The 14970-nt window shown below is 53.1% G+C and overlaps 1 protein-coding gene across 3 annotated transcripts in view; it reads right to left on the minus strand.

Annotated features, from left to right (window-relative positions):
* SLC6A6 (solute carrier family 6 member 6) overlaps positions 1–14970 on the minus strand; it is an 88455-nt gene that overhangs the window by 36382 nt on the left and 37103 nt on the right. For 2 of the 3 annotated variants that reach the window (XM_047095063.1, XM_047095061.1), the window contains 3 exons: positions 7943–8185; positions 5918–6052; positions 4338–4572 (listed from right to left, as the gene is read on the minus strand). In XM_047095063.1, coding sequence (XP_046951019.1) covers positions 4338–4572; positions 5918–6052; positions 7943–8171 — 599 coding nt within the window. In that variant the 5' untranslated portion in view covers positions 8172–8185. Of the gene's footprint in view, positions 1–4337; positions 4573–5917; positions 6053–7942; positions 8186–13793; positions 13797–14970 lie in introns of all 3 variants that reach the window. The other variant, XM_047095062.1, reaches the window with a different exon arrangement.

Raw genomic sequence — 14970 nt, forward strand, 5'->3', positions numbered from 1 at the left:
AGCTCCCTGCGTCACTTAACCTCTCTGGTCCTCAGTGTCATCCCCAAGGAGCCGTGACTGGAGGCCCTGTCCTTAGCATATCCCTTGTCTTAGCTCTTTAAATAGAGCCAGACTGTGAAGGTGTTGAAACCATGCTATCTCCAAGGTTTAGAGAGGTGAGGTCACTGCCCTGGGGTGCTGCAGCTGGGATGCGTGGTGGCCAGAGTCAGCCTCCCTGCTCCCGACGACCTCCTCTAGTAAAACTGGAGGGGGAGGGGCAGCTGGCAGGGATGTTCGGCAAGTTCCTTCCCTGTCCAGGGCCCATAAGGAAGTCTCAGCTTTCACAGTGCCTTCTTATCTTGATTCCTAGGCACCTCTCATCAGGCATCGTTTGCTGAAGGCAAGGTCACCTCGAAGACCTACGCGTCTGCTGCAAGTGAGAGACGTGGAGGGAAACGATGGCTGGGGCCGGGCTTTAGCTCGAGGGACATGGAGACCAGCCTTTTGAGAGTCAGCTGGTACCAGTCACGGATACCTCCATAATGCCCCAGCAAGCCTCTCCTAATGGAAGCCGCAGAGCTGGTCACTGTAGGGCTGGTGGCTATTTTCAGGGGAAATCACAGAAGCTATGTGTCACCCCAAAGGGAACCCAGACCCACTGATGCCTGAACCCTGTGAGGCCCTATCTATAGTTGGTGCTTCATATATGCCCTAGTCTCTCTCCCACTACTGTGTTCCTTGAGCAGTGTCCAAAACATATTCACTCATGTCGCTCCCCTTCTCGTATACCTTCTATGGCTCCCCCTCCTAAAGAACAAAGCTCAAACTTACCGAGCTAACATTCAGAGCCTCAAACCTTCTCCTGGCCCCATGCGTCCTACACTCCGGCCAAACTGGTGACTTTACTACTCCCAAACACTTGTGTGTGTTCAGAATGGCATGCCTCTTCATGGGCTGTTCCTTCCACCCAGAACGTCTTTTCTCTCTCCTTTCCAGCCTAGGGAGCTCCTATTCACGCCTCAAAGCCCAGCTCATATGGCCTTTCCACTTGCAGTTGAGGAAACTAGGCCAGAGAGGGGTGGCTACCTTGCTGCTCTGGGCTACAAAGCCAAGTGAATGCAGACAAGCAATCAGTAAGAAGAACCGGCACTCGGCACTCGGTGGGCACTCATTGTGTTGAAACATTCTCACTTAATCCCCCCGGGCTGAGTGAGATCATAGTATCGCAAAAGCCAGGAGAGGGTTCTGGGCTGAGAAATGCCACATTTGGATTCACAGTTGACTGCAGAGACACAAGGGTAAGGCAGGGAGAGGAGAGTCCAGCGCTGGGGTCTGGGAGAGTGATGATGGGACTCCCATGCAGGGTGGGGGGGAGTGCAAGTGGGGAGAGGGGTCAGACTCTGGATATACTTGAAAGGGAGAGCCAAGAGCACTGCGAACTGGATGGGAGCTTTGAGGTGGGCAGGGGTTTGGGATGAATCCTACGACTTCCCTCCTCGAAGCGCCTCTCCAAAGATGAAATGCAGTGAGAGGGGCAAGTCCCCAGCACAGTGCTCACTGGAGCTGTTAGTTCTCTTTCCTCCCCCCTCTTCCATGTGCAGGAGAAGGGAGGCTCTAGAAGGCTGGGAGCCGGGCCCTTCTCACCCGTAGCACCTGGCCCAGGGCTACACTGCACTGAAGCCCCCGGCCCCACTCACTGGCCCCAGCCTCTGCTCGTGCAGGTGGCTGGCCAGGTCTTCTCGACTAAGCCTGCATTCCAGGCTCCTGTTCTGTGGACCCCAGTCCTCCCCAGGGTTCCAGAAGAGGCTAAGCCACTTGGAGACATTCAGGTGGGCTCACAAAGCTCTGCTGGGACCCAAAGGCTGGAGTGGAAGGTGAGCACCGGGCAGGTGGCCGGCGCTCTGTGAGCGGAGCAAGTCCATCCGCATCACGTGGGCCTTCGGAAGCCGCCTGCGGGCTCCGGACATTTCTGAAGATAAATCCTGTCTCCGTGGCTTCCAGGCCAGGAAGGGCAGCTTGGGCACTCAGGATGGGGATTCTGGAAGGCAGGAGCCTTAGAACCCACAGGAGGGCCGGGTGTGGGGGATGGGCACGTGAGAAGGCATGGGAAAAACCAGACACCCTGAGGACCTCATTGCTCTTATGAGTCCTTCCCAAGAGCCCTCACATCTACGCTAGCAGAGAGGGGAAGGAGGACAGTCCCTTTGCAATTTGGGGGGAGTGGGGGTGCATACGGGAATTTGAGAAGGGGCCATTCTTAGTCCCTCTGAAGGGCAGATCACTTGAGTTCCAAATGCCCCTAGAGGGCAGTTTTATCCACTAAGAGGACACTCAATAAATTAAAATGGCCCACATTTCTCAAGCAGCTTCTCAGAGCTCAGTCTCACTCTGAGAAGCTGCACAGTCTCACAGTCTGTGTCTCTGAGTGAGACTCAGAGCTGTGCACAGTCTCACTCAGTTAAGGGCAGCCCTACATCCCTGGAAGGGCAGTGCTATGATCTCCCCAAGCACAGGGGAGAACACTGGGGCCCAGAGAGGAAAAAGCACCTGTCCAAGCTAGGACTGGCAGATCAAGGGTTCGAACCCAGGCAGCCAATCCGTGCCCGAGGCAATGAGGTCCCAGCAGGTATCCAAGTGGCTGGTTGGGCACCAGTTTCCTGGGTGGGGCAGGCCGCGTGTGGTCAGGCTGTGCCAGGAACAGCCGAGAGCACACAAGGCTGTGGTTTCGGGCCCCACTCAAGTGAGAAGTTCATGGTGCCTGCATTTCTTTGTCTATAAACTCAGCTGTCTGGTGGGGGTGGTGTGGAGTGGGTGACGAATATGCTTGTAATGCCCTCTCTGTCTACAAGTGGAAAATATGTACACACAGAGAGCCCTTGTCCAAGCAGGCCTAGGGCCTTGTGAGCACAGACCGAAGGCTCGCATGTCACGACAGGGAATGGACGACCTGAGAGTGGGCCACCTGACCCTATCTTGCCTAGGATTTCCGGGCCCTAGCCCTAACGCATGGCTGGGACTGGTCAGCAGGCAACCCCCTCTTCTGTGGGCCTGTTCCTGGGCCAGCTTCTAAGAGCGGGGAAGACCCTTGGAAACCCCAAAGCTGCACACAAAGAGGAGTAACATCTCATGACGATGAGGGACCACCCCCTTCCTTACTGATGTCTCCTGCCCCTGGCTCTCACCCTCCAGGTGAAGACTTATCTCAGTCATTTTCAGGACCATCAGGATCATACCAAGGTGCCAAACCCCAAGTTTAGTGGAAAATGACGCACAAGTCCATTTTTGACTGGCCTCCAAACACTGGGTTCACAGGACTCCCTCGGACATCAGCAAAGAGGTGCCCAAACTTCAGGTTTCCACTTTCTGCCTTTCTGCTGTCTGTCCGCTGTCTGTATTCCTGTAGGTGCTGACTACATGTGGTAAACCATAAAAACGCCCACAGCTCTCCACTCCTCTCCTGAAGAGACAGGGCCTAGCTCCTACCTCTTGAATCTAGGTTAGCCTGTGGCTTTCTTTGGCCAATGGGACATTAATGAAAATGGAGCAGAGGCTTGAAAAGAGGTCCTGTGCTGGGGCTTTCCCATTCATTGTTTTGGAAACGCTGAGCCTCCTGTAAACAGGCCCAGGCTCAGGCTAGCCAGCTGCATGATGGACCCATATGGACCCATTGCCCCTGGCACCCCAGCCAATAGCCAGCTAATCCCCAAAAGAGCTATCCTGAGATCCTGCAGCTGACCTACCCATGAAGGAGCCCAGCAAAGACCAGAAGAACTGCCCAGCCAAGCTCAGCCCAAACTGCCAATGAGCAGAACCATGAGCCAAATAAATGGTGGTTGTTTAAAGCTACCAAATTTGGGGGTGATTATTATACAGCAAAAGCTAGCCAATACATATTTTCTTGCTCTATCTATTCACCTTTCCGCTTGAGTAACTACTTCAGCTTCATACATGCATTTTTCTCTACGCGATAACAGGTTTGATGTGCTAACTATACATTTTTTCCGAAAATGCATTAAGAAAACGACATCATTTTCAGACAACAGAAGTACATATACCTGCATACAGGTGTAGGAATGATTCATTCCCCTCATTTGACAGTTAAAGAAACTGAGGCTCAGAAAGGGGCAGTGACTTGCCGAAGGTCAAACAGCCAGTAAAATGGCAGAACTGGGATTCGGTTCCAGGCCTGTCTGAGACCAAAGGCATGGATTGATGTCCAAATCTGCACCCTCCTTCCCCCACCATCCATCCCAAGACAGTGACTGCCACATCCCTGGGGAGAAGATGAGGGAGTAGGCTGTCGTCCAGCCCCCAACCCGTGCCCTCCTCCCTCCTGCCTTCGGTGAGGCTGGCCTTACTCCCAGAACTCGGTGACGGGCGAGGTGAAGTTGTTGGTGTTGAGGGTGGCCCACAGGCTCTTGTTCTTGCGCATAGTGTCTTCCATGCACTGCGGCGTGTTCCAGCTGTGGTTACAGTGTGCCCAGGGCAGCTCCGACTGGAAGGACTGGAACAGATAGTATGTGGCCCAGGCCAGGATGATGACGTAGTAAATATTCAGGAGGGACACGATCACGATGGAGGCATAGCCGATGCCTGTGGGTGTGGGCAATCAAGATGAGAATCAGGAGGGGGGCCAGACCCACCATGGCCACCTATTCAACTTCAGTATCCCCAGGGCTGGGGCCCAGATGGGCCCTTCAATAATGACCAACAAATAGGGGCACCTGGGTGGATCAATTGGTTAAGCTTCTGACTCCGGCCCAGGTCATGATCTTGCGGTTCGTGAGTTTGAGCCCTGTGTCTGACTCTGTGCTGACAGCTTGGAGCCTGGAGCCTGCTTCCAAATCTGTGTCTCCCTCTCTCGCTGCCCCTCCCTGCCCCCCCCCACACACTCTCTCTCTCTCTCTCTCTCTCTGTCTCAAAAATAAATAACCATTAAAAAAATTTTTAAAAAACCTAATGACCAGCAAATATTTATAGGATGAATGGATGGCCAGATGGATGGGTGGATGGGTGAAAGAATGGATGGTCTGATAAGCAGGATGAATGGAAGGATGGATAGAGGATGGGTAGAGCAATGAATATACGGCTGGATAGATAGATGAGTAGATGGATAGATGTTTGGTTGGATAGACAGCTGAATGGATAGATCTTGGGTTGATAGATGGATGTTCAATATGTTGGAAGGATGTATGGACGGTGGCTGGTTGGAAGGTTAGGTAGATGAATGGATGGATGAATAAGGGGATGGGTAGATGGGTAGACGGAAGGCTGGTCTAATTGACTAATGGAAGAAAGTTTACTAGATGGATGGATGGATAGGTTTATACAGATGAATGAATGGACTCACACATCCTCCCACCCCTGCCAATTATAATCATAACAGTGATTATTTTATGAATGCATAATAGGTATTAGGCATAGGAGTAAACGTTATAATAATAATAATAAAGTTACCATTAATTTGGTGCTTAGTACGTATACAAGACACTTTTACATAGCAATGTCATTTTGTCTTCATAGTAACTCTATGAAAGTAAGCATACTATTGCCATTTTACAGATGAGGAAACTGAGGCACGAGGCGATTAAGGGACTTTCCCAGAGTCACAAGAGTTTGAGCAAGAGGAGGACATAGGACATGACATCATACAGACTCCTGAATTTGAGTGCTTATCTTCTGCACTATACGGCTGAGCAGCTGCTACATACGGATCCTTCGACAGTGCAGAGGTGGGAACCGCTCATATGTATTGGGCAGCCACCGCGGGCCGCAGCATCATAGGAATAACGCACCAACTGCCTGCCACCGTGCGTCAGGCACAGTGCCAAGTGGGCTTGCATGAGGCTCCAATGTACCTCGCAAATAGTAGGTGCTCAATAAAAATTTGCTGACCCGATGAACGCCAGGCCCCAGGTGACCTTTGTCCCATACTCACCGGAGAACAAGGGGCAGATCTTTTCCCAGCAGGTGATGCCCCCTTCAGAGGTGTACTGGCCTATGATTACCTCCAGGAAAAACACAGGCAGGCCGCCGCCAAACAGGAAAATAAAATATGGTATGAGAAACGCACCTGCAGAGAGAGCAGAGTGGGATGAGGGTCAGACTGCGGCTGCCACAGGGGCCACTCCCAAGCCCTCCCGGCCAATGGAATCCAGGAGAATGAGGGAGGGGCGTGAGAGATAAAGGCCAAACTCTTGGACCTGGTTGAAAATTCTCTGGGCCTTGCCCACCTGTCCAGGTGGCATCACCTTTCCAGTGTGCCTTCTCACCTGCTTCAAACCCACCAGGTGCTTTTCGAAGCCTCCAAGCCTTTGCTTAAGCTGTGCCAACGACCTGCCTGCCTTCCCCACATCCGTCCATCTCGAACACGACCTCCTCACTGAAGCCTTCGCCCATCCTTCCCCAGGCCCGCCCAGGGCAGGAAGCTGAGAAGAACCAGCTAGGAAGGGTGCAGTGATGAGAAGCAAGAGGTGGGAGTCTCCAGCTGGGGGTAAGAACCAGGGCGAGGGTTCCTACCTGGCATCCACTAATGGCTTCGGCGGGTCCATAAACCCTTTGAAACTGTGGGCAACTTGGGTCTATGTGTATGTGCTTTGTTCTGGGGAGCGTCTAGGGCACTCATCAGAGTCCCAAAGGCGCCTGAGACCTACAAAAGGTTAAGAAACCAGGATCTAAGGCAGAATTTCCCAAAAGGTGGTTCTCCTAACTTGGGCGGCAAGCCACCTGCTGCCAAGCAAGCCTCTGATTGCAGGCCGTCCCGGGCGCTGAGCAATCCCTCCCTGCCCAGTGTTCCGTAAGCCCTCTCCTTGCACCAGGGAGAAGGTCTCCATCACGTGCTGCCCGACTGTGATACCTCCGACAAGAGAGGATTCTAGCTCAGAATCCTCTGAGCAGCAGCAGGTTGAAAAAAACCCAAAAAACCAAAAAACACACCAAAACCCTGAACCAAAAAACCCAAACCAGCCAACTAGCCGAACACCCACTTACATTAAAAAAAATTATCTTCAAAGGTGGTTGAAAGATACAGATTCAAGGTCTAAGCTCTGGGGACACAATGTACAGCACAACAACGGTAGTTAACAGTCCCGTACTGTGTATTTCAAAGTTGCTGCGAGAAGAAATCTGAAGTTCTCAACCCAAGAAAAAAATGTCTAACTACGTGGGGGGATGGATGGTCACTGGAGTTACTGTGGAGATCATTTAGCAATATACACATGTATCAGTGCATTATGTCATACACCTTAAGCTAATAAATGTCACGTGTCAATTGTATCTCAAGGAAATGGGAGCAAAATTTTTAATTAAAAAAGAATATATTTTAGAATAAATTCACCGAATTTCTTTTCTTGGATACCCTTCCATCGTGGCAAATAATACTGGTTTTCCATTTATGGGGGTGGGTATAAAGCCTGCTTTTGAAGTACATTTGGATTAAGTTAGAAAAAGCCAAAGCAGGGGTGCGTGGGTGGCTCAGTGGGTTAAGCGTCTGACTTTCGCTCAGGTGATGATCTCACGGTTTGTGGGTTCGAATCCCACATTGGGCTCCATGCTGACGGCACAGAGCCCGCTTGGGATTCTTTCTCTCTCCCTCTCTCTCGAAATAAATAAGTAAACTTTAAGAAAAAAAAAAGGAAAAGGCAAAGCAAAGGCATGTAGATATGGGGGGATTTATGAAGGGGCCATGTGAATGCCTGAGGCCTGGGTCATATGGGTCTGGCCTCATCACCTCCCGAGAGAGAGATGGTAAAGGACTTACTTGAGGTTGCCCAGCAAGACCCTGACAGAATATCACCTGACTCCCAGTTGTGCTCATTTCTTGCCTCTGAGATGGGGTGGGAGGTAGCAGGCTGACCCAGGGGAGGTCCAGGCTGGGGGCCTGGGAAAGCGGGGCATGGAGAGAACCCCGTGGCCCGGCCCCGCCCTCTCCTCCAATGCCACTCTCTGCCCAGTCCAGGCTTACCTCCACCATTTTTGTAGCAGAGGTACGGGAAACGCCAGACGTTGCCCAAGCCAACGAAGCCACCAGCCACAGAGAGCACAAAGTCGATCTTGCTGGACCACTTCTCCCTCTGAGGGGGCTTCCCCTCTGCCTCATCTTCGGGCCGCGTGCCTGGGCTCTTCCCCGGGGATGGTTTCAAGATGTCTTTGTGAAAGTCTTTCAAACACTGCAGTTTCTCCTTGGTGGCCATATCCTCCTTGATTTCTGTAGGGGACAAAACAGAAGACAACGTGTGCTCGGTAAGGGACGGCCTGTTTGTCTTCGGCACATGCTCTCCTTTCTCACCCATGAGCTGGCTCTGATCCACCCAGGCCAGTGGCAGGGGGCCTGACATCCCCTGTCTATCCACTGCTCTGTCCTGAGTGATTTGGACCCCCTAGGTGATCAGGGACCTCAAGACTCAGGAACTGACAGGTTCCCCAGGCACCTGCTGAACAGAAGCACGGGGATCCCATGTTTGTCGTCTCCAAATGTCATGCCTCGTTCTGCACCCGGAGGCAGAGAAGCCACCCCAACGCTGGCATCATCTCCACAAAATAAGACACACGCCGGGCAAATCCAAGGTAACTTCCCGATAACAGCCTGCCTGCATTTGCTAGAAATGAACAGACACTGTCTCAAATTTCAGATTTGCCTAGAGAATGATGGCTCCCATTTCATTCAAGACCCAGCACAGTGCCTGGCCATAGGAGGTTCTCATTCCCAGCTTTGAAAAAGCAGATTCGAAAAAGAAAGAATGGCTAAACATAAATGAATACGGAATGGAGTTTCAAGCCGGGATGGACACAGTATTTGAAAAACGAGGTTTCCATCAAAGTATGGAAAACAGATGTTTATGAAACAGGTTTGCAGTTTATTAACTAGTCACATCTCTGCGGCACACTGTGGGGCTAACGGAAGAACAGGGGCTAATGTCCATTTGCCCATCCCTCTCTAGCCACTCTGGCTTGCTCTAACCCCTGCGCCATCCAGGCTCTCTTGCCCTCTGACTCCCTGTTGGGTTCAGCAATGGAAGACCCCAGATGAGGTCCAATCTCCAAGTCCCCAGAAGCTGGTCAGGATCACACTCAGCCCACCCCGGCTTCGAGCCCACTCTAGAGGAAGTCTGCCACCAGCCAGGAAAGAACATCTTTCTCTACTTCCCAGGTCCCTGAGCCCTACCCCCCACTGCCAGCTTGGCTTTGAGGGAAGAGCACCGCGAGTCCCAGCCCAGGGTGAGAGGGTGCCTTTGAGGGTTTACCCCCACCCGGTGGATGGCCATGGAAGGCAGCTGAGCTGGGGGAGCCAGACCTAGGGGGCCTACCCACCCCTCCCCGAGCAGAATAAAAAGTGTGACCAACTCATAGCCAAACAGCCTGGGATCCAAACGGATGGCCAACATGGAAATAACCAAGAGAAGTCAAGATTTCTAGGTTTTCTTAAGACATGTGAAGGTCATCAGGCCTCTTTGGGTTCACATTCCTCAAGGGAACGATCGGCTGGACCAGATGCGGCCCGCTCACCCGAGCACACCCTGGCCCGCTTGCCACCTGGCTCACAGGACATCTCTAGTGGGGATCTGAGTCTGCCTTAGCAAAGTGCTTAGCACTACGTACCTGACAATGTCTTGCTCAAGCCCTTGCTTCCTTGTTAACCGTCTCCACCTTGACAAGAACACAGGCTCCATGGTGACAAAGACCTGCCTTATCTACTGCTGTGCCCAAAACCTGGAGTGCAGGAGGTCGCCAGGTAAGAACAGATGTGTAAATGGTCCCCAGAGTGGGGTCTTCAAGCAGCTGTTGCCACGTCCCAGCTCTGATGCCAGCGAGTGTCTCCGCCTGGCGTGGGTGGCGGTCTGGGCAGGGTAAGTTGGGGGCTGCCTGAGGACCTGGGGTGTGCACAGAGGATGCCCTGGCCTGGCCCCAGCAGACAGACCCACAGGGGCCATGCTCTGAGGAGGAGAGGCACAAAAGCACAACAGAACCCCCATTTCCCCCACGCCTCCTTCCTCTCCCTGGCTCGGGGTGGGGGACCCCGATTGTTTCGCTATCTGGCCATGAGCAGACCAAGAAAAGGCTTCCTGGAGCCGTCGGGCGCTCGCTGAGCCCTTCCTCTGTCTCCTGGAGCGCAGACTGGTGGCGGCATCCGCACAGCCTTTCTTTGCCCTGCTCCCTCGGGGCGACGTGGGGGTTCGGCCAGGCGTATGGCTACTGTAAAAATAGCCCCAGCGGCCAGCATTGTTCTAGCATTAATTTGTGCAGCCCCCGATGGTTATCTGAGCAGCCCATTGTGGGCTGGCTGGATGGGAGCATAATTGGAGGATGTGGGACTCAAGTCCCTCCTAGTGAAGATGTTTTTCAGGGAATGACCCCTGAACCTCCTCACCAAGAGGGTTGGTTCCGCCCTTTCAGGCTCTCCTTGGATCTTGGGGCTACGAGGCACTTCACAAGGTCAGCCAGGCGGAGGGGGGAGGTGGCCAGCTTCTGTTCGCACAGGCAGCTGGGAACGGCGAAAGTTCTGCCCCAGTAGGATACTAGGAGCCGGGGCAGCTTCCCTGTGGCTACCCTGAGAGTCCTGGCTCTGCCCCCCAGGTCCCCAAACCCACTTGCCAGGCTGGCACTCAGAGGACCCTGCAGAAACGTGGGGGTGGGGGGCAGCAACAAGTTCCCCGAGACCCTCTGCTCCAGGCTCCTGTCTCCCATGAGGAGAGACCTCCAGCCCCTTCTCCCCTCAGGACCCCGTCTTCCCAGCACCCAGCACCCGTGGCTGAGCCAGGATGTGGGCGGGGCTTGAATGGGGCACAGCTGGGGCCTGTCACGTGTCTGGCACCACGGGGGTTTCCCGTCTCCTCATCCCAAAAGCACATCCAGGGATGTGTGTTCTTCTGTTACGTCACCTGTCTCACCCACGGCTGCCACGAATACAAGCCCACCTGCCCTTCAGGAACACACCAGCCGGTTGCCCTGCCTCTGGCTCCCTGCCGCCAGGGCCACAGTCCGTGACCTCGTCCAAGACCTACTCATGCCCTGATGAGGCCAGGCCCAGGTGCAGGCATCCCACCTCCCACTCAGGGGGCTCATTCCAAGCCCTTCTGTGGTGCCTGACCAGCCCCGTGACTGTAAAAGCCCATTGCAGCAAGACCCTTGGCTTCCGCCTCCTGTACATTCCTGGCATCCACCCACATCTCTCCGTTGCCATGGCAACCGCGGTGCTCAGGGGCCCTGACAGCTCTTGCCTGGGCATCTGCGGCAGCCTCCTCCCAGGTCTCCCTGCTGCTACACTGTCCCAGCTCCCCAAACCGTTCTCAGCGCAGCAGCTGAGGGCAACGTATAGAGCACAGCAGACCAGAACATACCCCATTACTCCTAGGAGAAAACACAAACTCCTCACCACAGCCTAGGCGCCATCTCCCCATTCTCCCTTCTCCTTGCGACACTCTTTCGTTCATCCCACTCCTCAGCTTCAGGCTCCCTACACGGCTGCTTCAAGCCCTCTGGTGGCGACCTGACCCCTGGAGGAACTGGAGTATGAGCCCCCGCCTAGAAGCTGACAGCCGTTTCCTGGCTGGGTGTCCTCGGGCAAGTTGCTCAACCTCTCCAGTCTTTCGTGGCCTCACCTGTAACGTGCGGATAATCACGCCCAGCTCATAGGGATATTGTGGAGACTCCACAGGGGAGGAGAGGAATGCATGGAAAGTACTTAGAACCGTAGTGGCAAGTAGCAAGTACTCCTTACACAGGAGCGGCTGCGTTGCTGTTGTTACCGCCACAATTATTATTGGGTCCACCTTGACCTTGGGGTATGCAAGGCCTTGGTTCTACTCAAGGGGAGATCGGCGAGACCCGGGGAGGCCAAGCGACACTCCTGAGGTCATACGCCCGGTAGTGACAGTAACCGTAACGCGTGCGCCGAACTTTCAGCTCTGTCGCCAATCCCTCCCCCGGCCCAGCCCAATCTCAGACAACACCTTCCCTGGAATACTTCCATCCATCTCTGCAGACTCCTGGAGGCCCACTAATTCCCACCTGTCACCCCACAACACCCTCCCCACAGTGCAGTGAGCACTTAGGAACAAGCCCCCTCCTAGGCATTCCAGCAGCCCGCTGGCTGCCAAAAGCTGTTTTCCTTGGCCCCAGGCCCAGGGCTGTTTTGTAGCCGTGATACATAATTCCCCATTTTAAGAGCTTCCTCTTTGGTTATTACAGCTACAAGTGATTAGAATCGGCATTAGAATCAGCTCTGACACAGAGGCTCCAGGATTAAGGCTCCCTCCTTGCCCAGCTTAAATTCTCCTTGTCTCTGTTGCAGGGGTCAAGGCCAGAACTGGCTGTGCCTGAAGACCGACGTACAGATCACCTGGTCAGCTCTGGCACGTCCACGGACAGATTCGACCTGGTGCCAGCGATGCCGTGGATTTATCAGATGTTCCTTTGCTTCTTCCCCATTTAAACCCACTAGAATTTTGGTACTTACACTTTGTGCTGAGCTGTCAGTAACTAGTGGTCTATTTACTCCTCAAACAGCCTTACTGTGGAAGGGAAGGGATTTCTAGTCCTGTTTTACCCATGAAGGAAGTTGAAGCTCACGTGAGAGAGTGAGTGGCCTGCTTGGGGCTATGCACACAGAAGCCGGAAGCCAGAATTCCCACCTCCACCTGCCCAATGCCTGAGGCACTGGAGCAAAGCTTAGAAGGAGGAGACCTCCGCCCTGTTTGCAGATGAAGATGCTGAGGCCGGAGGAAAAAGGCCAGATGTATAGCAGGACACAGTGGGGACTGGGTGTCCTGCCCACCTCCCATGCCCTCCCAACCCCTCTGGCCCCAGGTGCCCAGGTGCCAGCCAGCTGGACCTCGAATCAAGCTGCAGACACCGCACCGCGGTGGCTGCCTTTCCCAGCACCTGCCGCTTCAGTCCAAGGCTGTGGGGGAGAGCAAGCCCTTGCCTGAGAAGTTCTCACCCTTCCCCAGCAGAACTTGAAACGTTTCCCTTAAAAAAAAAAAAAACAAAACAATCCCACAAGGCTCTCTGGAAGAGAACGAGGACTTCAATCTCTCATTGTCACTGACTTAACCAACCAGTGAGGTTCTATCAGGTTTTCAAAATAAGAGGGCAGGTAGGTACACTTTGCTGTTTCCTCTTTAGAAGCCCTTCCACCCACTCAGAGGCACACAGTCAGCCCCTGAGATCCATCTCTGGACAGTGAGTGTTTCTCAGCAAGCCTCTGGGGGTGAGGCAAGCAGCACCTAGAATCCCAGAAGGGACCCCCTCTTGGAGGTAGAAAAATAGCAACGTCCTGTTGGGCTCACTGTGGAATTAAGCATTCTGGGGCAAGGCTTTATCCTCTCCTCCCGTTCCCCTGTCCACTCCAGAGCCAGGGTTCTGGGCTCACTGAGGCTACGATCCAGCTGGTAACAACCTCTCTGTGCCTCATTGGCTATAAGAACTCCCCTCCTAGGGATTAAGTAGGACGATGCCTGTAAAATGTTCAGCACAGGGTCTCTTACATGCTAAGTGATTAATAAATATTAGCTATTACTGAAGAAAACAGCTGACCACACTGGAATTTTATTAATACTGTGTGGCAGGCATCATATCCTGAGTGTTTTGAAAAGAAGAAAAAAGCAAGCTGCATTTATGAAGCATTGACTACACACACGTTTATTTAGCAGTGTGCTAAGTGCTTTGCAAGCATTTTCTCAGTTAACCCCCTCTATGGGAGCCATTTTGCTGACGAGGCCTGGAGAGGTGAAGTCACCCATCCAGAATCACACGGCAAGTAAAACGGCTGCGGAGGCTTCAAACGGCTCGCAGGTCTGCTTCAGCCTCTGTCCCACGTTCTCAAGCACTTGGCCATCTGGGATCACCTGCAAGGTGACCAAGTGAAATCAGGCCTGGTGCCTTTAAGTCCACTCCAAGCCGCTGGACTGGACACATCAGGGTAGTATGGGAGGGTCAACAGGGAAGCAAGGAGCCACAGGACACAGATGGGGCAGGGCCTGGGGACCTGGGGAGCAGTCCCTGCCCAGGGCCATAGGGAAGGGCTGGACAGGCTCATGAAGTGGCATTGACAGCCAGGACACACGGCACCCTGGACCAGAGCCTTCCTCCAGCAGGCAGGGAGAGCCTCCCAGACTTCTCTGATAAGTCTGAAGGGGCTCCTTCAAAGCACTGTGTCCACAGATTCCAGGCAAAGGACAGGTTCAGTGAGTAGCAGGGCTGGGATCAATTAGTAATGTCTGCCACGGCCATGCTCCTTAGGTACCCTCCTGACCCTAGGAAGCATCTGAAACCTAAGCACAAAAAACAAAAAACAAAAACCAGGGCACCTGGGTGGCTCAGTCGGTTAAGCGTCTGACTCTTGGTTTCAATTCGAGTCATGATCTCACAGTTCATGGGATCGAGCCCTAGGTCGGACTCTGAGCTGACAGCACGGACCCTGCTTGGGATTCTCTCTGTCCTTCTCTCCCTCTGCCCTCCCTTGCTCTCTCTCTTCTCTCCCTCTCTAAATAAAAAAATAAACATTTTTTAAGAAAATTAAGCACCCCAAACCAACCAACCAAACAAAAACAAAAACACGAGGTGTGTCAAAGAGTGCTATTTAACCCAAGACCTTAAGGGTAGCTATTTTTGAAAAGAAGTAGAAGTTACTCAGAGAAAGACTTTGTTTTTGTTTTTCAGGAAAAGGTGCACCTTTAAAAGATGTAATCATTTGATTAAATCACGTGGTCTGTATCCTTCTGTCTTGTTTATCTGTCTGTATCTCAGGATAACTCATGTGACAATCTCAACAGCCTACAAGGACCTGGCCGAGAAAGACAGAGTTTGGTGGGGAGGCAGGGAGGCTTCGGGGAGGAGTAGGGCTTGCGGCAAACCGGATGGGCCGCTCTCCTCAGCTCCAGCTGCTGCATATACATTTTCTAATTTCTAAACCATGCCACGGCCCAAATACAAATATGGTTTGCCTTCTTTGCTTACGCCATTACCCCAGGTCACCTGAGGTGGCCACAGCAA

Source organism: Lynx rufus, unplaced genomic scaffold (genome assembly GCF_022079265.1).
Source record: "Lynx rufus isolate CCGP_SWC_20201006 ecotype Redwood Valley unplaced genomic scaffold, mLynRuf1.p SCAF_4, whole genome shotgun sequence".
NCBI classification, from domain to species: domain Eukaryota; kingdom Metazoa; phylum Chordata; class Mammalia; order Carnivora; family Felidae; genus Lynx; species Lynx rufus.